This window comes from Chaetura pelagica, unplaced genomic scaffold, assembly GCF_000747805.2.
Source record: "Chaetura pelagica isolate M959 unplaced genomic scaffold, ChaPel_1.0 scaffold36, whole genome shotgun sequence".
NCBI classification, from domain to species: domain Eukaryota; kingdom Metazoa; phylum Chordata; class Aves; order Apodiformes; family Apodidae; genus Chaetura; species Chaetura pelagica.
In genome coordinates, this window is record NW_009953726.1 from 1,019,850 (window position 1) to 1,044,074 (window position 24,225).

General features: G+C 40.6%; 1 protein-coding gene across 1 annotated transcript in view; it reads right to left on the minus strand.

The window, feature by feature from the left end:
• BRF1 (BRF1, RNA polymerase III transcription initiation factor 90 kDa subunit) overlaps positions 1–24,225 on the minus strand; it is a 164,216-nt gene that overhangs the window by 35,510 nt on the left and 104,481 nt on the right. Inside the window, exons 12-15 of the mRNA XM_010000663.1 lie at positions 10,221–10,282; positions 7,835–7,916; positions 7,682–7,737; positions 5,562–5,818 (exon numbers count right to left, since the gene is read on the minus strand). Coding sequence (XP_009998965.1) covers positions 5,562–5,818; positions 7,682–7,737; positions 7,835–7,916; positions 10,221–10,282 — 457 coding nt within the window. The remainder of the gene's footprint in view (positions 1–5,561; positions 5,819–7,681; positions 7,738–7,834; positions 7,917–10,220; positions 10,283–24,225) is intronic.

The window sequence follows — 24,225 nt, forward strand, 5'->3', positions numbered from 1 at the left end:
GAATGCCCTGGATTATTTGAGCTGAGTTTGTTCCACACTGTTTTTGATTATCTAAGTAATCTGAAAAACACAAGCTTGTGTTCCTCCCCTCCATAAACACCAGCCTCATAATGTAAAATCGAGTAAAGATATGTGCATTAAAAAACTCTCTGCTTTGGGTGTATGAAAATAAATTACAAGCCATGGCTAATGTAGAATATGTGCTCAGGACATTCAAATTTGTGCTGAGTTAGGAGCAACCAGCCAGGACCAGGCAGGGCACTCAGCACCACCCTTCTACCAGCCTAAACCACAGAACTACAAATAAAGGGCTTTTCAGTGATCCTGGATGTGAGCATAACAGGTGGTTTGGGACTTCTTCCCTACTCATTCCTCTGCAGGAAATCCAGATTCTGCTGGACATTTGCAAGATCAACAAGTGAAGATAAAGCTTTCAGGCTGGATGTGACAAATAGTACACCATGCCCCCTCCCCTTTCATCACTTTACCAATGATAATCTGGCAAAGACAATGAGATTGAAGCAAATATCCACCTTAAAGAGTAATATTGCCATCCCAGACACAAGAAAGGGCCGAGTGTAAACAGGGGTGGGAGCTGGGGGGAGCAGTGCTCTCACAGGCTCATGGTGGGGAGCTGCCTCTGTTTGCCCTCTGCAACATGGGATCATCAGGCTCCTGCAAAGCACCTAAATTACACTTCTGCCCATATTTTACCCCCCTTCAGGGGAATGTGCTTCCAATTAGAGTCAAGAAAGTACCAAGTAATTTATCAGGTTAAATGAGATGCAGAACACCAGGCTGTAGAAAAGTACTATATACAGTCACCCTAATGATAAAGAGGTTTTTTCTGGGGTCATGACACCCATTGATAAGCCAAGAAAAATGTAGCTAGAGCAGACACTAATTGAAAGTGTGCATCCAGGGCAGGAACTCGAGCAGCAGAACAAGTCCCTGGTATTGTAAATGCATGGATCACAATTCCCAGATCCCACAGCTCGGAGCCACGTGCTAACATGGGTGAGCAAAATGGATGGTCAATAAATACCAGTGAGACCATGGAGAGAATTTAGACATGAATTTCCAAATCTAATAAAATCTGAGATTTCTACCAATGGCTTTTGTCACCTTCATAGCAGGCATGATTTGGTTTTCTATTATATATTCATATGCTTCCATTCAGAACAACCCTGTTTCATTACAACAGATTCAGCTGTGCTTCACAGCCCTGCTTCATTTCTTCCAAGGCAAATTCTTCAGGAGATTAACCTGACACATTTATTCCCCCGATAATACATCCCGTCTTTTCTGATATCATTACCAATTTCAAGCACATAGCAATAAATAGGCTTAAAATTTCTGAAGAGCAGTGACTTGAAAGCTTTCTTGTTCCCATATTTTCTTGGTACAACACATTTCACTTCACAAGTGATGCTGTAAGATTCAGCTCAAGTAAATCTAAAGTAAATTATTAAGCTTCTAACCAAAAGCTTTCAGACCTAAACCCCCTCTTTACTGGACTTGAAGAGCTCCGGCGCACACATACCTCTGAGTGGAGTTTAGGTTTTAAGTAGCTCAAAGTGGGAAATGCTCTTTTCTAGGAGTTCAACATATTATTCTTATGTTTCATATGCACAGAAGACACCAGTGAAGACAAACCGTGCAACTGGTAATTGAAATTAAAGTTGCAACATCTATTACAGTAACATCCATCGTGCCACATCTCGAACACACAGAGAATGAAAAAGCTTCTGAGTACAAAGCCCCAGTTGTGATACTCACTGGAACAAAAATGCATTAAGAAATGTAATGAAATACATTTACACAACATAAAATTTCCTAAAATTACTTACACTGTCATTACCAGTCTTCTACCACCTTGACAGATACAATGAGTAAAATCCCAGTACAGTTCTGGGAGATGTGCCTGTGAAAAGTGTGTCTTTTTATAAAACTCAAGAAGTTGCACTGCATTCAGGGTAAAGAAACCTGTTAAAAAGTCCAGTTTCCTTCTGAAAATATTATTTTCTTTAGTATCTACTCATCTAAAACGAGAACTCTGCATGATCCTTGCAAGAGTTTTTTGAAAGTACCTTCCAAACAAAATTTCAGAAAACACCAAACATTTCTGAGATTCCAAAATCCAGATTTCTTAAGCAATAACATGTAGATAAACTATAATGCCTGTGGTCACCATTAAGTCACCATCAAGTAAAGAGTGATTATAACAGTAATAAAGCTATATTAAAAGTGCCAGCAAGTAAAAGAATATCCAGTTTCAGCATGTTCTGGGGACCATTCCAGCTCTTTAGAAATGTCTTGCAAACCACCAACTTCTTACATAGTTGTAAAACTTGCTTATCATTATCACATCAGTAAACAAAGGCTTTCCCAATATTTTACATGATTAACAGTGTAACTGCTAATTTATGTCGTATTAAAAAAGAATAACAACCCAGAGGTTGCACCATGTCTGACTCAGTCAACCATTTTTTCAGGGATAATCCAAAATTGTCTTGCCAGAAATAACAGTGCAGAATATTTCATAGCAAGAGACAATTAGAAAGATGGAGATGAAAATCAGCTTCTTATTTCTAGGGTGTTACATACTGTATATGAAGATGACTCCTGACACATATGACAAATTTGGCTCCATTATCTGTCCAAACCTGAAGTATATAAAATCCTGGCTTGCAAAAGGAAAGCAATAAAGACATTTATTTATAAAAAGCCCCACTTTCCTACCTTCAAATTGAGATCAGGACTACATCAGTAGCTCTTTAGAATCTGACAGTAACTTAGATGATCTACAGGACCAAATCAAAGCATGATTATGCAAGGTGGTACTGCAGTCAAATGCAGCTTGGTAAATATTTAAGACATTTTAAGATAAATGCACAGGACTGCAAATCACTACAAACCAAAATGGTTCACAAGATCTCTGCAAACGCCTCCTGGATAAAGATACATTATGTGCCTCATTCATTTCCTAATGAGCAATGTTCAGGGGTTTTATTATTATTAATTGCATATAAATTACCATGATTTTTGTATCACTGGGAAAGTATTCAGCCATTCACCTCTCAGAGGAACAATGCTGAACAAAGGCAATGAGTGCATGGCATACAAGAACAATACAGAACACAAATTTATGCATGCCATTTAAAAGGCATGGCATTTAGACTACTAGCAGAAAAAACCCAAAGTATGTCATAAATCTTGAATTGTGAGGAAAAAAAAAGCTCAACTAATGGTTTGCTGAGTCCTTGATATTATTTAAGCAAGAAGGCTGCCTGTTTCTGGAGTGTAAAATCTCCTTAACTCACAGATCTGCGTGTATCCCCAACCTCCTCTGAAGTGTTCTGTTGCAATATTCATTGTATCCAAGATCTGCTAATCATCATCAGGAAACTCTGTTATGCATCTTAAGGACGTACTTTAGGCTCTCAAGAGGAAAAATAAACATGTTTTATTAGCTGCTTTTGGAAAATACTGATTTGTATTTATTCAGAAACCTTTTCAAGTTGCACCACTGTTAAATTAAATATTTATGGCATGATTTTCCAACGAGTTTAACACCTGTTAAAGAGTTTAATGTGCTGACTTCAACAGGAGCTCCAAGTGCCCAACATTTCTGTGAACCTCAGTGACAAGGTTTGGATATGGTGAAGCAGCTTGAGCGTGGACATTACAGCTGAGCTATGAAATGCAACCAAGATCCTGACCAGCCCTTACTTTCCATCACAGCACTTCATTTCAGACAACTGAACTGGCCATATTTTACTAGAAATACCAGACACATGACTCATTGATACCTGTTAAATCCAAAGAAAGCATAGGCTAAATGCTGTTAGTTAATCCTCAATGCATCTTCACTTTCCTTCACTAGTGGAAAACACGTGCTTTAGCTATTAGACATCACCTTAAGTAGCAACTCCTAGAGGAGACTAAAACCCACTGTGAGTCAAAAACTGGAAAGCAAAGCGGTTGATGTTAAGGGTGAGAAGTTGAATAAGGATAAAGCTAACTTGTTAAAATAAAGAAGGTACAGCAGAGAAAGAAAATATGTTTGGTTCACTGCAAAAACCTGTGTCCAGGTGACAGCGAGGCCAGAGGCACAGTCTTCCATTTTGGCTGAGAAGCCAAACATCAAAGCCAAATCTAATTGAAGACCATGTCTCTGGTCTTGCTGTCAAATGAAGTAAAAATAAGGGGTAGGGTCTAGTCATCCTTATTTTGCTTAGCTTCTGAGGGATGTGCACTCATTATTCCTCCCAGCTTCACCTGTCCTACGTCTCCTGTTCTTGCACGAAGAGATGGATTTCTCCCATCCTCCCTAGTCCTTACCTGTTCATGGCTACAATATATAGAATCATAGAACATCTCACATTAGAAGACACCCATAAGGATTATTGAGTCCAGCTCCCTAGAATGGAGTCAGAAGGGAGAAAACCTTGAGGGACAGCTGGCTCATAGGCAACACACTGCTAAGGGCTCCAATAAACAACATCAAGTAACTATAAATTCAGGCTTACATGCACAATGGTCATCATCTTTGACTTAGGAAAGCTGAGGAAAGAAAAACTGCTCCTATAAGAGACTTTTGATGTAGTTGGGGTCTCAAAAAAATTTGAAGTCAAAAGTCCTAGAAATACTATGGAGCAAATTATAACCATTTAAAATCTTCAGTCCCATTACTGAAGAGGAACACCTAAAACTGAACTACAGAGCAAAGACACTACCTTACACTTCAGAATTAAATACCTAAATTTCCTTGTGGCATTGGGCCTACACTTTTGGAAGTAAAAAAACCTATGTATTTAGACAGTAAATAAATACATAACATCTAAGTAAGAAATTACAATAGACAGACATGATTCTAGTGATCATCCAACATGATTTCATATAGTGAAGATCAATAAAAAAGTTGAATATTGCAGATGGGATACAACAATCTCCTTATACTGTTTGCAGCACACTACAAATCTGCCCAGCAAGTCAAGTATTTTACTCATTAAAACAGTAGATTTCATCACATGATAAAACATTTGCAAATGCAGACCAGAAAACTGACAAGCATATTTACTGTAAGGCTTTATATTTGTGTCATCAATTAACAACAAAAGTTTGGAATAAAACTAAAATAAAACCTAATCAGACCAGCGAGCTGTCAAAACAGATGGGAACTGTATTTTTCAAACCAAGCCAAAAGCCAAAGCTTTCTAACATTTTGTGGCATGTCAGCTGATACAGACAACTTAGAAAGGAAGGACAGCAAATGTCAGGAGTATATAATGAGAAGGTGTCCTGGCTGAAAGATTCACGTTTATGAATTTCCATTGATTTTGTTTTTGGGCTCCAGGATGATTTACTCACACCAAAGCAGACCTCTGATCCAGGAGCTATAAATAAGGTGCTGCCATGACACTGCAAGCAGAATAAATAAAAACAGAGCCCCGACATTATTTTCGCCTCAAACAAATGTTTCAGTCCCTATATTGTCTGGCTCAGAAAGATACATAGACAGTCTCACAGACAGAGATATAAATGAACAATTGCAGTACCTTTTTCCCACACTGTTTACAGGGTTGGCTATACTCCTACTGGCAATAGATTTTCTTCTTGACAGCTTCTTGGTGTTGGTGCTGTCATCAGTGCTGTCATCCTCTTTCTTTGGTGTGTTACTTCCTTTGCTGTTCAGGTCCCTTAGCACATTATAATTAATTTTACTTGAGATTTTCTTCTGCTCTAACATCTTTTCAATTGCCTCTCCTGCTGTGCTGGCTTGAATTGGCTCCCGCTTCTTTGCAGATTTCTTTGGCTTAATTAAAATATAAAATTAGTGATGTAGATACAAACAAAGTTTCCCTAAAGCAGAAGGGCAAGCTGCAGTTCAGCAGTCCTGGCTCAAGTGCTGCTGATGTGGGGATGCAACTGATGTGGCCAGGATAAGCCAGTGCTCCCTTCTCCTGCCACTAAACAGCAGCCAGAGGTCTCTTTTTCTCCAAGAGATAAGTGTTTGCTTTTGCCAAGTGCCCACACAGCTTATTACAAATTCTTTACTTAAATATTTGTAATGCTGCCAGAGAAGAAATGCAGGCCATTTCTCAAGCATGAAAAAAAACACAAGGGAGTGAAGTCCTGTTACAGGAACAGGGACCCCGATAATGTCACCCAGCATGGAAATAAAGAAATTCCCCTGCTAAAATTGCCTTTAGAGTCAAGCTGGGTCACAGCTTCCCCGAGCACTGACAACTCTGTGTCAACACTGCCATGATACCTCATATCCAGCCCGAATGTGGTGTGGGAGAGCATCTACCCAGCTCCTCCTCCACACTGAAAAAGGCCAAGGATATTAGCAGCAGCTTCCTAAGCGTGGGCTGACAGATGGGAAGCAGGAGGCTGCAGACACACGAGCACAGAGCAGCAGCCCCTGTCCTGGCCCTTCCCAGGCCAAGGCTGAAAGCCTGGAAGCCCCATCCCAGTGTCACACTGCAGAGGCTGATGCTGCACAGAGCCAGACACGGAGAAATGAACCAGAGAACATTTCTATCCGTGTCCAATGCCCGGGTAGGTACAAAAATAATTTCAAAAAAGAACCTCTGTTTCTCATTCAGCGTTTTCCTTTTCAAAGGAAGGTTTTAACACCAAGCTCTGCAGGAGATTTATTTTTTAATGGATAATAGTCCTTCTGTTTACCTACACGGGTCAAGTGCTACCTTGAAATCGGAAAGCACTGTATTAATCAAGTTCTACTCGAGCTGTCAGAAACAATACAGAGTTAGAGAAAAACTCCTGTGTTGTCCGAACAAAAAGGTGGGTGTTTGGGCTTCTTGGCAGTGCCAATGAGTTATACAATTTTGAAAATTGCTGGTAGACTGCCACGTCTCTGTAAGGGCAGGATGAATGAGAAACTCTGAAGCATAAAACAGTGGTTCATTGTCTGGTTTTGTTTTTATTGTTGAAATACCTTGGGGAAGTAGGAAACTCTGTCTTTCACATTAGGCAGAAAAAAAAAAAAAAGATAGAGGATATATACACTAAAAACTAACGTGGATTCTAGTTGCATGTAAAAGATTTGACTTGTCACTTGCTCAATTGCACAAAATACTGATGTTGTAAATCGTGAATATACGGCCAATTAGGCTGCTTTAAACTGCTAAACACGGAGACAGGACACGCCATTTGTTAACATAACTGTCACATTCCTTATGAAAGGTAGAACAAAATACTCCTTCAAGTGACTGTAACAAGGATCTGTTCAGTTCTTCATAAAGAAATCATTATTTTAAGAGCAAAGAAAGTTACTGAAGTTATGGCAAGTACAAACAAATTCCCCATGCACACATTAAAAAAATAAATTAGGCATGTCTTAAGACTTGTATTTAAATAAGCAAGCAATTAGGACAGCAAACATAAATGCAAAGAGCCAGCTCTGACTTTGCCATGCACAGAATTTTCTCATAACAGTAATTTAAAATAAAAGTTTGGGCAAGAAAGTATTTTACTCACCACCTGAAAAATTACAGTCTTGTATTTCAATAACAGGTAGAGATACAACAGCTTTTGCTGGTTTAGTGATGACCTGTACCATTATGCCCATACATCCTACACGGGGTTGATCAGTAAATGCAACGAATTTCCAGGACATTTTCAAACACACAACTAGCACACAGTTTAATACCTTGTGTTCCTTATAAATCCCAAGTTCTTTCTCTTTTGCTATTCTTGCTTCCTTTTCTGAAAGATGACAAAAGGGTAACCAGCATGAAGATTACACAGATGGCATATTTCAGCAGCACTGCCCAAAAGGAGAATTTCAGACCTGTATACTTACCTTTTTGCTCCTTCAAATAATCTGCATTTTCTTTCATCCAGAGCTCTGCTTTTATCTGTGCCTCTGTTTCATTAAGAATATACTAAAAGACAAAACAAGTTTATCTACTTTCAGAAATCATCTTGAAAACCATAAAGCAAAACTGAATTGAGAAAACACTGGTAAGGCCAATTCACATTCTGTTTTCACAGAATAGTCACGGTTGGAAAAGACCTCCAAGATCACCAAGTCCAACCATCCCATTGGGGGGTCCCCCCCATTTCCCACCTACATTTTTAAATGTTTTACATTCATAAAATAAAGTATGTCTGAGATGTGACAATCAGTGAGCACTTTTAGTAACTTCAAAGATGGAAAAAACCCCCAACAGCATGTTTTCAAAATACTGTGCTTGTTTTCCTAACTATAATGGGGTGACCAACATTCATCCAGGACTCTCTGTACACAGTCTGTAATTAACCTAAAATTATCCTGGTTTTATGATCTTTTTCAGATGATACAAGAGAGTGCCATGAAAACACGACTGTCTGTAAGTAATTCTGCATGTTGATGGTGGTCTGTAATTCAAAACAGAGTAAGAACCACTGCCCTGTGCTACCAAAACAGAAACATGTGTCTTCCGGGTAGGTTTCTGCAAAGGTTTAGGCACAGTTACTGAGATTATTAGTTCAATGGCCACATCTGTGTGAACAAAACCAACTTAGATTGCTGTAGTTCTCATTCTCTAGATTTTAGAGTTGGGTTCTGAAACCACAACTAAGCTTTTTCAGTTAACTCCACTTAGTCTCAGGAACATCAGCAGGTGTCGAGCTGTAAAACACATCTCGGACTACTCAGATAAATTACAGAAATAAATAAATAGGTAGGTAGGTAGCAGGCAGGCTGACAAGTTGGTAGATAGATAAATCTCCTCTTCTGTTACTTAAATGTAAAAGTAAACCCCGTGATTAGCACGACGGTCTATGAAACAGAAGTTCTCTGCGGCTGATGCTATTTGGGAACGAAGAACTTCTGCAATTCTAAGACAAATGGAGTCATCCATCATTAAAAAACACTTTATTTTTAAGCAGCAGAGCCAAGGCTTGTAAAATTATGTTTAAGTGGAAAAAAAAAAAAAGAAAGAGATTTCTCCATCTTATGGATTTGAACATTTGATATTTTCTCTGAGGTAAAATGTACATACAGGATTTTATGACAAAAGTAACTCCAGTCAAACGAAGCTGTTGCAGGGAGACATTCCTCCTCTGAGGGCAAATGAGGTGAGCAAACAGCTGTGCAAGTCCTTGTTTATCAGACCAATATTTTCAGTCTTTCATCTGCTCCTATTAAAGGTGAGCTCCAATAGTAAAACTCACTTCCTCCTAGCTCAGTTATTCATCCTTCTTATGCTTTTGAGGGAGTTCATAATCTTGGCCTTACAATACTACAGTCTATTGCCAGGGAAATGAACATAAGCTCATAAAAACAGAGTTATGAGCTCATCACAGAGCCTAGGAGGAGGAGAAAATGTGTTTGCTCTTCTCCCATGATTGTTTAAATTACACACTTGCTATGTGAAAAACCCTCAGCCTCTCCGCTCCCTCCACACCAAGTCCACTTGATTCACAAGACCCCTCCTAATGCCCAGCCTAACAAAACCCCCTTCATGGCTGAAGCCAAGCTCAGCATTTTCCTGCTCCTTCATCCATTGCCAACAACTTTCTGCAGATCAGCAACCCCTACACAACCTCATCACTCTCAATGACTCTCTACCCCCAAAGGAGTCTTTCAGCATTGGCGTTTATCTGTTCAAATTGCGCTTTAAACCAGCGTGGCAGCTGGAGAAGGCATCAGGCTCAGAGTCAGGAGAGATGGACTCTTGTCATGTGTTCAAGCATTGACCTGCTACGTGGCCTTCAACAAGCTGTTTTCCAAAGCTGTCTTTCATATTCAGGCTGTATGGTAAAGGGTATCTTTTGCTGCCACACAAATAATAATAAATTCAGAAAATGTTTCAGAAATCTTACAAAGAATGGAGAAGCTGCACATGCTGATTTTACAATTTGGTTTCCATGGCAGCCTCCAATGTTGAATATATCTTAATGAAATAATGAATTTAGAGCTCCACCAAACTTTTAAAAGTCCTCCTTCAGAATAAAAGACATTCTTAAACACAATTATTCCAGCAGGGTAAGAGCAAGCAGCAGCAGCAGCCCTATATATGTATGTAAAATTAGCAAGGAACATCAAATTCACAGGCTTGCACAAACCTTAGTTTTGATCTCAGATCACTGGAATCACTTGAACCCCTCTATAGATTAAAGGGGAGACAATAAACCAGATAAGAACGATTTTTCATTCTCAGATATCCAAATGTAGAGAGTGTTGGGATAAGAGGGCACCTTACCCGATCTATTTCACTGTCGTCGATCCCACTCAGATCTAATTCACCATCTCCTGTATTCTCACCTACAGAAAAGAATATGCTTTAATTAGGTGCATGTTTGTTCCAAAGCAATCACAATTCAAATTCTATGGTAAAGTAACACTTAACAATCATCCTTCAGAGTTTTGCATCCTTCTGTGTTCATCCAAGAGATTTAACACGTTGCTGAATATTTTCAATATGGGGGCACACAAATGCACAAATTCAGCACACTGAATTAATTTAAAATTCAGGAACTGGTAGTGTCCTTTTCAGTACTAAAAATCTGCTGGACGCTTCCAGATGCTTTTTTTTTTTTTTTTCCCCCATTTTAATTTACAGCCATAAGTGATCAGCAGCAAGGAACATCTTCCCTTATGAGGAAAGGCTGACAGAGCTGGGACTCTTCAACCTAGAGAAGGCTGAGGGGAGACCTTATGAATGCCTATAAGTATCTAAAGGGTGGTTGCAAGGAGGATGGAGCCAGAGTCTTGTCAGCAGTTCCCAGTGACAGGACGAAGGGCAACAGGCACAAGCTGGAACATGGGAAGTTCCATTGAAATATGAGGAAAAACTTCTTTATTGTGAGGGTAACAGAGCCCTGGAACAGGCTGCCCAGAGAGGCTGTGGAGTCCCCTTCTCTGGAGATGAATTCAAGACCAGCCTGGATTCAGTCCTGAGTGATGTGCTCCAGGGGATCCTGCTTTAGCAAGGGAGTTGGACTAGATGATCTCTAGATGTTCCTTCCAACTCCGATAATTCCATAATTCCATTATTCTGTGAAGCTGGAGACACCATTTTAGAAAGATGACCATTTTTTTTTTTCATCATAACATTAATTTCTCTGTCAGAGCCTTCAGGTCAACGATTTGTCCATAAATTTTGACTTAGAAAATGTTCTGTTTCCAGGGAAGCAGCATGGACCAGTGAATAACATCATGCTGACAGTCATACCATGGCTTTCTTCTTGATTCTGACCTATCAGCATTGAACCGCTTGCCTCACACCAGTTTTGTAAAAAGATGTGTGCCAGTTTTTCCCTCTGTAAAATTTTCAAATTTTAAAATAACTTTTCAAAGCATGGAAAATGTTAAATTATAATGAGTTTCTGTAATTAGAATTTCACTGTAATTATTCTGGCTTTGTATTTATTAAATAGACTTCTGAAAACACTTTTTTTTTTAAATATTCTGCCCATTAAAAGCATAACAGCACAGAACTGAGACTTAATTTGGGACTGGCACGATGTAGAGCAGCAAAACCTGATTTTCCACATCACATTAATGTGGATAGTAGTAATGCACTATTAACGTACTCCAGGTAGAGAAGAAAATAAATTATTCAACAAAGTCTTGTGCTGGAGAATGAAGCAATCTTCTTGGTCATGTCCATTACGACTAATCAAGACTAGACAAAAGATGATCTAAGCAGTTTTACTTGCAGAAAAAAAATAAACTAAGTTTCAACAATCTGCAATAACAAATTTAAACTGAAATGGTGCAGAATGGCTTTGCATCTTCAGGGTTCCTGCTCCCCAGTCCTGGGGATGCATCTCCCCACAAACCAAGACCTTTGAATGGTTTGATTCCCCAGTCAGGTGCTTCCTCGTGGAGCAGAGCGGCGCTGGACCAGCGAAGGGAAAAGGCAGCTGCAGCTCTTTGACCAACATGGAGCCTCAAGGCTTGAAGAGCACACCAAATGGGGAAGACAAGCAAAGGTAAGAATCATGAGCATTCCCAGAAGATACAAATAATGCTCTGTTTGGCAAAACTCAGGCGTTTAAACAAGCTGCCTGTAGTACATGAACCCACAGAGATGGGAATCCGACCAAAACACCTGGTTAGGAATAAAGGCTGTGCTTCTAGAGATGGTGCAAAGGGTCTTGCTGCTCAGCTCAACAGACTTCTACCAGTATTAGAAACTGAGCACTTAAAAATGTTTTTTCAATATCCACCATAAACAACCAACAAAAATTTTTAAAATTCTCCTATACCAAGTCATACACAAAATAAGTTTAATCCCAAAGAAAATGTCCTTTCACAAGGAACCACGTATCAGTGTGCTTTGATTTTCTTCTGAGACTGTCTCATAAACACAAGATCAGCTTTGTCAATTCAGATAATCTGATGCTAATGACTGAAAAGCTCTTAAAGAACATACCTGATTGCCATTACATTTAGAAATTAGCTGTACTTTGGTCCCAGGCACCAGATTTACTTGACAAACTTTTTTCCCTAAAATTATTTTTAAACTGCAAAAGATTTCATAGTAACTATGTAACTGTTCAGTACAGAAGCCTTTCTTCTGGCCTCTTCTCTCCATTGTGCATTAAGAGCAAAACTTCTTGCACTAGGGCCACCAGTTCCTCATGCAGGCACTCCACGACCAGGCAAGCAGGTATGTGACCATGGACATGGCAAAGTATGCCCTGGCTTGAGGCTGGAGAAGAAAAGCAAGGTGACAAAATACATCCTGGTGGTTTATTGCCTCTTTAATGTAACTGACTTAAATTTTTATAGCAAGCAGTAATCACGCAAAGGGCAGAAAAGAATCACTGCACCCTGAATCACCCATGGCAAAACAGCACTATGCATCCCTCCTGCTGGAAGTGAGATACAAATTTCCAGCAAGCAAAATGCTTAGATGTTCACTGAGGAAAGAAATAAACACTATGGTTTAGTGTCTGAGATGCCTTCCCAGGAGACTGTCCACCTGAGTTCAAGAAATGTTTCCTTACACAAATAGCTGGATAGCAGATGTGCCTAGGCCAGAATGACCTGTCTCCAAGGTCAGAAGGAGTTCATGCAGAAATGGGACTCAAACTGGGTCTCCCATATTTTGGGTAGGCATTTTAATGACTAAACTGTAGGACAGAAAGAGGCATAGTCTCTCTCTTCGTGTTACTTTTGCTTTCTCAAGGTTTTTGGGGAAAAAAACCCAACCTTCAAAGTCATTTATCTGAGTGAATAAAGGATTCTTTCTGTTTTTCCATATTCATTGCATGAGATTAACAAAACTGTCAACTACCTAACAGACTTGGAATTAGGGACAAAGAAAAGGGGAGTCAACCTCAAAAATCACTAGTAGGTTCTGGAAATATTGGACTAGAAAATCAAAGCATAGAAGTGGTGACAGAACTACCCAAGTCACAGTCATCTGCTCAACTTTACATAAAATTACATCCTCAAATTATTTGTTCTAAAAACTGCCAAAATAAAAACATCCCAGTGAAATGAAGCTGCTGCTGCTGCTTTTATTCACCATTAAACACCTCGCTCCTCCTATACCCTTCTCTATTTTTGGATCAGAGGTTTAAAATTTAATATGTCACAGTACAGTAGGTGCCTGGTCCCTTACACAGTTCTTTCAAGCCAGACTGAATATGATGCAATTGCAGGCACCACTAACAATTCCACATATCATTTTAAATGTAACTTGTTACTGAATTAGGTGCCAGTTTTTCTCATCAGATCAATTAGCAACGGGGACAGAAAACTCATTCTCCAACTGCTAAATTGCAGAGAAGAATCCAGACGCAAGTGATACGTAATAAGCATTTCTTAGACCCCATAATGGCAGTAGAGGGAGTAATTGCAGGATATCCCTCTGCCTGCAAGTTGTCCCTTTTTCCTGCCAAGGCAACAGGTATTCATTAAACGTGAGGAGCTTTCCAGAAAAGAAGGTGCCTTCAAATCCCTAGTTGAATGCTTTCACTGAGAAAAAAAACCCCAACAACAAAAACAAAATGTGCTTTGTTACAGAATGTCAATTCAAAACAGAATGCATCCGTTTTGACCTGAAAATTTCCATGGCATTCATTTCCAACACGAGCAGACCCTAAGAGCCATAAATACCCGTCTGCTCGATGTTACACGGTTCACTCCAGGGCAAGGAAAGTAAACCCCTTGCTTTTTTATATGCCAGAAAGATCTTTGCAGCTGCTAAACTTTTCAAAACCATATCTAAATGATCATTTTCTCTTTTAATAAAAGAATCAAAATGAAATGTTCAACGAAATAAAAACACAGATGTGGCCAACATCTGGTCCAACCTCTTAAAAGCTTATTTAAAAGCAATGGCATCACATGGCATGGCTCTTAGACATCACGGATTTCTTCCATTTAAGAATAAACAACGACTTTGCTGCATGGCACAGGCAAAAAATTAAGTTGGGTGTTAAAAAAAACAAACCCTCCCACCTCAAATCCACTTCTTAAATGTCTCAGAAGGATGGGCACCTCTACAGTTTTCCATCAAGGTCCTGAAGCAACTACATTCATGCCCCTTAAAACCATCAGTCATCCAGCAGCTCCTCCACTATGTAAAAATAACCCACCCTCAAAGCCCTTTCCTTACAGGCTTTTAACATCTTTGCCAAACAACTCTAGTAGATGTGAGGGCTACAATCAGACACTGGAGATTAGGCTTGTAAACCTGCAGGATTATTTACTGTTCTTGCCATTACTAAATGCACGCTAAACCCTCTCTTCACGCACCACCTCCCCCTCTCCCTACCTCTGTGCAGCCAGGTGAGTGTATACAGCACACTGTTATGGGGATTTACTACAGAAGAATCATTCCAGCCAATAGACTTTAAACCCCACGTTTTTAAAAACAGCCATGTGAAGAACGTGTTTTTCTGTTTCCATTACAGGAGGCAGCACTATTTATTGCTCTGCCCAGATAAGAGGATTTCCTTACCGACAGAAATGGAGGCTGAACACTTCCCAGGAAATCCTCTGGAGCAGATATAATAGAAGGCACTTGGTGCTCTGGTCCCATGCAGCACATACACCCCCCACCACACCGCCTGTAACAGTCAAAGAGCTGAAAGAGTTTAAACAAAGACCCCTTCCACCTATTCAGCACAACACCAGACACTTAGCACCCCCAGCACTAAAGAAATGCTTTGGGGCTAGAGAACAACAAAATCCCAAAATAGCAGAAATCCTTAAGCAACAAACCAAACGACCCAAGCACAGGGCATCAGAAATAGTAGGACTGACTGTTGCTTTCCAAGGAGGGATTAAAACCAATGGCAGCCAGTGGAAGCTCCAGCAGATCGTCAGAGGAACCTGATGGGGCAGAAAAGCTTTTGAAACTAAATCTGACAAGTGGCCCTGGTGCCACTTAAGGAGCTGCAAGGAGTGCAAAGGGAAGGCAGTAGCTTAAAGTCAGAAAAAGCACTGCACAAATGCACCAGAATATAATTGAGTAGCTGATCAGAGGGGACAAGAACCCATTTGGAAGGGAAGATAACTGATTAACCGAGGGGTGTGAAGAGAACAGTCATTAAACAAGAGTAAGCAGGAGGAGAGCAGTGGCAGCACAGGGCAAAGCACCGGAGCCACCAGGTAGGGGAGAGAAATGGATTTGAAAATGCTGCAATAGTAGCAGCACAGCATGAACTGCAGCAGAGGAGGATGGGTGGGTGTGCAGATGAACCCACCACACACCGAGGTGTGACCAGAGCCTGCAGGTCAGTACGAGCAGGCGACACTGTGAGTTTATGAGACTTGGAGCCTCCAGAGCAGGCTGGGAGGTTATCTTGACAGTTTTAAGCTGTTGCCAATTTCAATACTCTGGATAAAGCATCTCTTTGTGCAATCCCAGCCAGCCCCTCTGTGCCCCCATCCCACAGTGAGCACCCCATGGCTGACAAGGGCTCGAGTTCCTCCCAGTCACCTTTGGCAATGTCATCAGGAGCTGTCATAACAGGAGTACACCACAAAAAAAAGATATAAAGATAGAGCAAAATTGATTGCACTTAACTGACAAAATAAGGTCACCAAAAAGCACAACGTATATCCTCATTTTTAAGTGAAAATGGTTTTGATTTTATTGTACCTGAAGCCACCTTGAAAATTAGAGCCTATTCCTTCATTGTGCCAATTTGACACCAGGGCTTAGGTTTGACGGCATATGGAGCACATGAGGCCACACATACAGCACAAAGATAAATGAAGTCTGTCACTTTTTTATTTCCTTTTGCCAAGGCAAGGTTAAGGGGTCCTCTCCAGCCAAAGCCAAGTTTCCAGCCTGCTGGCTCCTTCAGAGAAAGCAAACACCCTGCACCATGCAGAATGAGGCCCCATCTTCCCAGAGACGCTGGAGAAATCCCACATATCTGCTGCATACCCTGCTATGGCAAGGGAGAGACAGCCGCTGTACAAGGTAAACCTGTACAAAAGCAAGGATGTACAACCTCATCAGCTCTTTCCTTACTCCTACCTGTTGAAAATAGGACCTTCCCACAAAGCAAAGAGAAACAAGAGTGAGATCAAGCCAGGTGTGTTTGCAGTCACTGCATCGGGCTCATCCACGTTATTGCAGGAAGGAGGCTTTCCTACAAGATTCAGCCTTAACCTGGCACAGAACTACAAACCCATCCTTATTAACTGCCTGCATTTCTACTTACTCACACTGAAACTCAAGCTCTGGGTGTTATGTCTGTCCTGCAGCAGCTGTCTTGACATCTGACAGCCTTAGCCACCTTGGTACCGCAGTCACAGAACAATTGTCTCATCACAGAAATACAGTTTCAAATTTGTGTGCTTAATGATATGTGGGAATGAATTATGACAAAAGCTTTTCCTACATCACTCATCTCTCACTGAACTTTTATGAGACACTGAACACATTATTTTAGAAATTAAATTTTCAATTTAAAAAAAACAACCCTAACCCTCCAACCCTGCTGCTTTTCTGGCAGCACATTCGCACTGAAACAAATGCTATTGTTTCGCCTTGCAGCCCACAGAGGATCTAACCAAACCACATCCACAAATCTTATATCTAGTTACAGGTTATGCTACTATTCTAATAGACATGAAAACTTGTTAACTTAAACACTAATTCATCAGAAAAAGTTAATCTCTCTTTCCAGAAGTCCTCCCTACAACATACATGCTTTTTAAAGCAGGTAGTACAAAAACAGTCCAGCAATAAACAATGCCTTTCTGATTCTGAAGATTCTTTGAAAAGGTAAGCTTGTGCTTATTATTGAACTACATAGCAATATAAAAATCCCTTAAGAAAAAATCCTTTCAACCTCCAAAATAAATCCAGCTGAAAGTTAAGCTTTTGAACTGAAGAACATCTTGACACTGTCCTCAAAACCAGCAGCAGATGTTCCTCTTCTGGAATAACCTCTCCAACACCTTTTGAAAAGGGTGAAAAAGAGCATCCTTTATGCAACCTACTTGAGGCAACTCATTGTTCTTCTTTAAGCTCACATGCCACGACCAAGGGTTCATAGGACAACTACTCTCAACAATATGGCAAGCTATTTTCTGCTGATGAAACCAGCAACTATCAATTATCAACCTGAGAAATACTTATCCGGAAACACATTAATTAGCTACCACAAATGACATTTCTCAGCTTCAGAGCCCAGAAATGGTATGAGCTCCCATGCCCAGACACAAATTTTCTCCAACTTATGACTTCTGCATCCAGCAACACCCAGACCAATCACAGTGCTCCTGTCAAAGGTGGCACACACTCCCATTTTGACATCTCTTCCACACATTCACCCCCTCCCGCCTGAATAGTTATGGACTAGTCAAGTTTTTAAATTAGACAATAAAGACAGATTTCCCCTACTTATTGCTCTTTTCCATCCAATCACCAATTCCCTGCTGTATTCTCCTCCTTTGCTTTTTTATGCTGTTCTTGGCATCTTTTCTCTCCCTTCCCCCACCCTTCCTTCTTCTTGGTGCCTTCTGGCCTGTGTTTTCTGAATTATTTTTTTTTTAAATCTCTGCAGGGGTATCCAACAGTAACAGTTTATATAAAGGGAGAGGTCAGGGAGAAGTGACCAGAATCTAAATCAGTTCCTCCTCTCCCAACCCCACCAAACGCAAAGCGCCGCCGTATCTCTTGCAGAGGGCAAGGGCTGCCCAACGCCCTGGAAAGATGACAGCAAAGGCAGCCAGGCTCAGATCCATCTCCAGCTCACTTTCTCCATGCTGCCAGGCCACTATGTAAAAACAGCAAGAGCACTTTACACCTGAGCCAGCCATAAAGGGAACAGCTGGTTTAATGTTTTGAGTGCTGAAGCATCATTTCTGCAACTGCAGCTCACCAGTGCAGCAGCCAGGTCTTGCTGTGGTTGCTAAATGCTCTGCTGTCCATGCCTGCTAGCTCAGGATCTTTGCCTGGCCAGCACTCAGCCATCCCAGAAGAAGGACATATGTTTTATTGAGAAGTAAATCTACTCCTCTAATGTGCTGCTCTCCCTGCACCATATAAAACAAGTCAGGGAGCTCTGCATTACAGAGAACTTAAGAGCAAACCCTAGACTTTTGCTTGGATTATTTTTAGCTGGTTTGTTCTGGGTTTTTTTGGTTTTTTTTAAAATCATGAATCAATTTCTGTTCCACCAGGAAAAAGATGTAAATATATACAGCCATATATGCACACAGTTTTCAAGCTACAAAGACACAGGAAAAAAAAATGGAGACTCATAATTCAACATTTTAAGGCTAATTTGACTGCTTGGAACTCAAAAGCAAAGCCAGATTATTTTCCTAGGATATCACTGAAAAGCCATGATTGGCTCAGACGATGGCCCTAAAATTAGAGCAATTTTCCTTTAGCACAAGTACAAATGTTTGAACTATCCTCAGAAAGCACAAACCAGAGCCCAGCCTAACTCCCAACACATCTCTTGCCCTGTCAGTTACCTACATTCCCTTGCACTCCCACCCCACAGCTTTCCAGCTCTGGGACAGGCACACAGGTCAGCACTGGGCATCCAAAGGCCAGAGACTCATATCCACAATAATCGAGTTGAACTTTCTACTTATAATTTTCTTCTAATCACCCTTATCATCTCTCAGCAAAGGTGGACTAACTTCTATCTCCACCTTTGAGGTTCAGAGCTGATCTATGATAGATCTGGCAACAACCTCAGTGCCAGCCACCAGAAGCCACTCGGACTTCAGAAATGCTTCAGGAGGCAACTATGAGCACTAAGACAACACCACAATATAGTGTATGAAATTATATACTTGAGTCTTTGTTTAAAGGGGGAAAAAAAACAGTTTGTTTCCTGGCCACTTATCGTGCTGTCCTGGCAGGTTGAACAGTGGGAAGCTGTTAAGTGAAAGAAAATTATCAGGTAAGAAATTTCTCATTTTGGTACCCAGCTTCTTCCTTCCTTCATTGCTAATGAGAAACAGCAAGCAGGGAATTACAGAGATGGGGAGAGGAAAGAGAAGGTAAAGGTTTATTACTATTATTATTTATTATTACTATAGCAGAATAACCAGCAAGAGAAGAAGCTTCCCTGCAAGAAAAAAAAAAAAGGAAGCAGTTAGGTGGGAAGCTGCCCCAAAGGAGAAGGCCTCTGCTGTGGATGCAGGCTGGATTCAGAGCAGCTACCAGGCAGCGTTTTATGCAGCCAGGACTATTAAGAGGCATGGAGCAGAGAGAGATGACACTCGTCAGATCCTGACTCTGGTTCGGTAATCAGGACCACCAGTTGAGGTTTTCAAACCTGGGACATGGGTTTGAATAGTAAAAGGCAGCAGCTACAAATATGCAGATCCATGTTAAGAGCATTGGCCATAGCCAGCACAGACCATGCTTTTAAATAAAACCCATGGAGGCTGCACTGTTTCATGACAGATGAAGAGCTTTTTGTCTCCAACCGTGCCCAATGGCTGAGGAACAGGTAGGTGGTGAAGTACTTGTCTATCTTGCTCTGGACCCAACCACAGCTCACATATGAGCCCTGCTCCAAGGACCTGGGCATTTGTGTGTCTATTTGGGCAACAATATGAAGTACATAAGGATCTTTACGAAGTACAGGCATTGCTTGAGTGGCTTAGGAGACGGCAGAGCATGGCAAGTTCACCTGGTCAAACTGCAGCACAGTCCTGCTGGAGACAGCACATGAACTGCGGCAAAGTCCTTGAAAGGACATGCATTTGTTCCTCCACCTCCCCCAGATGTTTTAGGGACTGCAGCAAACATTTTGCCAGATGCGCAGTAGACAGTGGTGAAAGATTTTAACATTTTGCCTGCAGCAGCTCTGAGGCCCCAATGCCTTGGCATTTAGATAGACTGAACTGTAAGCACAGCATAATTAGCATGTGTACTCCATATGCTTGAGATCCATCATTACAGCCCTGGAATGCCCTCTGACACCACAACTTTCCAAAAGAAGAAAGTTGTGGAGAAGTTCCTGGAGAATAAGACAAATTATTCTCCAGGAACAGTGGAAAAAGGCAGTTCTGTGCACAGGAGGTTTTGGTGGAGCTGGAGAAATAACCTTTTTCCAACAAGCTCAGCAGCATGATCACCTATAAATAATGGAGCCGGTTTCAAAGCCAGCCTTTCAAGCTAATGGCTACCAGAAAGGCCAGCCATATGCTTGTACAGCCTGTTATTCTGATTAATCTCAACATCAGGCTGTTGTATATAAAGTTTACTGAGTAACAGGACTATATTTAATATGTCATTTTAGCTAGGTTCCGTATTGCTGATTTTACAGTTTCTCACCAATCTGCCATTCTCCGGGGTACAGGCACACAAAAGATCCTGTTTAAATGTTGATTAGATGCAGAGCAAAGTGATGAGTTTGAAAAGATTTTACAAACTCTTGAAAACCAGGCAGGTTGATAACACGTTGCAAAGAGAGCACTGTAAAAGAAAAGGTCCCATATCCCATCACATGTAATTAATTTTTTATTTAAATATATTAGGCCTCTACTTAACACAGTATTGTAGAGGCAAGAAGAAAGTCATAAATAGTAGCTCAGTCTCACATACTTTAAAAGGATTCATGGCTCTTTCTGCCATGCTCTCATTTTATTTTACAGCATATGGCTTAGTATCAAAGTTGTTCTTCTTTAATTAACTAAATAACGATGCCTTCCCATGGGGCTTAATCTCAGTTCACCATAACATACTGTATTATGGCACCAATTCTCAGAAACATGACTACGTGTCTGCAGACCATTTGGAGAGAGGGATGTGCATTTCATGTATCAATTCATTTAAACATATTCAGCACTAAATGCAATATTGATTTATTCAAAATCAATACAGTTTATTTTGAATTAACTAAAACAAAGCTATCTGCTGAAAGTAAGCTTTGGATAACTTTTTACTATTTCATTACAAAATGAAACCCAACCCATCAGATCATCCTTTCAAATTCAGACCTAATATCCCTTCCTATGGAATAATTATTTCTTTATTTATTTTACTTCTTTAGGCAAGACTAATATGGACTGTTCTTTATGTTAGTTTTAACTACACAAACTCTTTCCACAGCAGACTTAAGCATCATTAACTGGACAGCGAAATAAGCCCCATATAATGGGCTCACAGTAGGCAGAGATAAGGGAAGGGCTAGCAAGGTGTACAGAAAAAAAAAGTCCTGCCTCCTGAAAGACTAAGATTTTGAATCTTACTAGCAAGATAAAGCAGAGAATACTGAAGTTCAGGCAAAACACTTCCATGCAATTCTCTTCATGCCATCAAAATCAACATAAAAATCTTTAAATGCTAAAATAAAGCAAAGAAACATTACTGTCAATGACTGCCAACTGAAATGAATGCTCTGGGTTGAAACTGTTCGCTGACTAGCGACAAGTTGCCACAAAGATTTCAGGGCTGTGGCAGCAAACTGGTTTGCAGAATAGCTCCTGACCTTTTGCTGATTTGAAGCAGGCATGTGGACCTCAACCCTGGCATTGCCTCTAGGAAACAAAGGCATGAAGCTGCAGCTGTGCCACTTAAAGGCCTTTTGGGCATAGGACCAAATGCATCCCTCACTGTAAATCAGGTGTAAAAGACACAAAATAAGGCCAAGTCACTATTCCTGGCAGCGACACCAGAAAACTGGTTGCTTCTGGCGTTTGCCCAGAAGAGGTTTTCAAGTCAATGGAAACACCTTTGAGCTAGGACACCTCTGCCAGGCAGCCTGGCTGTGCCATGGCGGCCCTACCCACCAGCATCACCGTGGGGAAAGCCGACAAAGAAGCACCAAGAGGCTGTGCTGGGGGCTGAGGACACAGAGATCCCAATGTCTGCATCCACAAAAGTTTAATTCTCAAGGTGTTTCTCAGAAATTACTGAGAGACTACTTCATCACTGCTGTGACACTGAAATCAGCTTGACTGACCGAAATGACTGAGCATCTACTGGCCATAAAAACTTGCAGACTATGTTTTCCACATTTCACCCAAAAGAAGAGGACAGATTTGAACAACACAAAGTCATCTAAATCACAACCTTAAATTATACTGCCACTTGAAAACGAAAAAAAAAAAAAGAAACAAGAACATCAATTTCAGGCTTTTGTGTTATTTTTAGACACTACAATTTTCTCCATATTGTAGTGCAATTAGAAGTAGAGGCAGCAAAGAGAATGAGGAAGCTTGCCAAATTTGGGGTAATAAAAAATTAATACAGTAGCAACTAATTCAGAAAAGTAACTACAAGACATTGTAGGGTGCCATGTCTATTCTGTCCCAGTGATTGTTTAAAGAAATTGTTAAGCAAAGAAATAAAATTTTAAATGCTCTTTGTTTATTTTTTTCTAAATTACTAGCACTGCACACTCATGCTGGTATTTGAAAGTCAGTCGGGGCTCTCCCTAGTTATGCATCCTTATTACCATAAACATTCCACAATTGGAAATTACTTTTCATGACGCTTAGGCCAGAAAGAAAATAGCTGTATTGCATCTGCAGAACCAAAAGTAGTAAAATGTAATAAACATTCATCTTTGTCAGTGCCTCAGCAAACCAATCTGTTCGGCACGTAGGTGCCATTTTTACACAGTTGCTTTATTACTACATAATTATTGATGGATCAGCCAAGTGCTCTCTCAAGAAAAGACTGTTCTTAAAAACAAGCCTCCTAAAAGTTTGTGTAAACATTAGGACAAAACCAGCAGCTAGATTTCATCCGATGTAAACTTCTAAAAAGAAAAAAAAAAGGGGCAATTTCAAGACATTCTACACTTGAGGCAGGCATGAAACTGAAGCAGACAAGAAACTTTAATGTGATAGAAAGAAAGAATTGGGGACATCTGTACTGAGAATAAGTTGTAAGCAGCTGGAGGAATTATCAATCTAGTGATGTGCCAGCTCTCTGCATTTCAATTGCTTCACAGGCCATACCATAAAAATTGTTTGCAATGAAAGCAGTATGAAGAATTCCTACATTTTATTGCTCCCAGAGATACTCTACCCAGCTTGTGTGTGTATACCAATTGTAACTTTGCAGGTACAACACCGTTTCGTATCAGTACCTGTTTAAATTACTCGCCCACAAACATAGTTACACATTCAAACTACCTCACCATTAAACTTTCTGTTTTCAAAAGCCAAAGTACTTCAAGAGTTTTCATCAAGCTTTCAAAGGCAAGGAAGTTTCATTGCAACTTTCTGAAAATCGAGATAAAGCAACAAACTTTTAAGTTTAGCAGAAGGCTTTTCCAGGAAAGAATTCAGCGCACCCTTTGGAATTCCCTCCACACCTTGTTAAACCAAACCTCTTCATTGCTTGCAGATTTCTCAGTGCTGCATTTCTGGAGCTGAACTTCAAGCATCAACCTTGCTTTCTCTACAAAGACCCTGCATATAAAATGATCTTGGGCAACAGAATATCTGAAATTGCCCATTCCCATTCACTGACAGGTCATAAAACCTTCCCAGCATGGATACCTCAGTGCAAGCACAAATGCCACTCCCAGCTTCCAAAATACTCATGCTTTGTACTGTTTCCCTCCTGCCTGCTGCTGCACCAGCCCAGGCATTGCTCTGTCAAAATGACCTGATATTAAAAGCAGCTGCATAAGCCTGATACGTTTTCGACAGACCCATCATGTAAGGGAGGCAACTACATGTGCCCAAATGCCAGCAGATACAAGGAGGATGAGCCAGTAAGGCAAGAGGTTTCTTAACCTCAGACAGCAGCACCCACACCATCACATCCTGCCACACCTGTTCCGTGCTAAAACTGG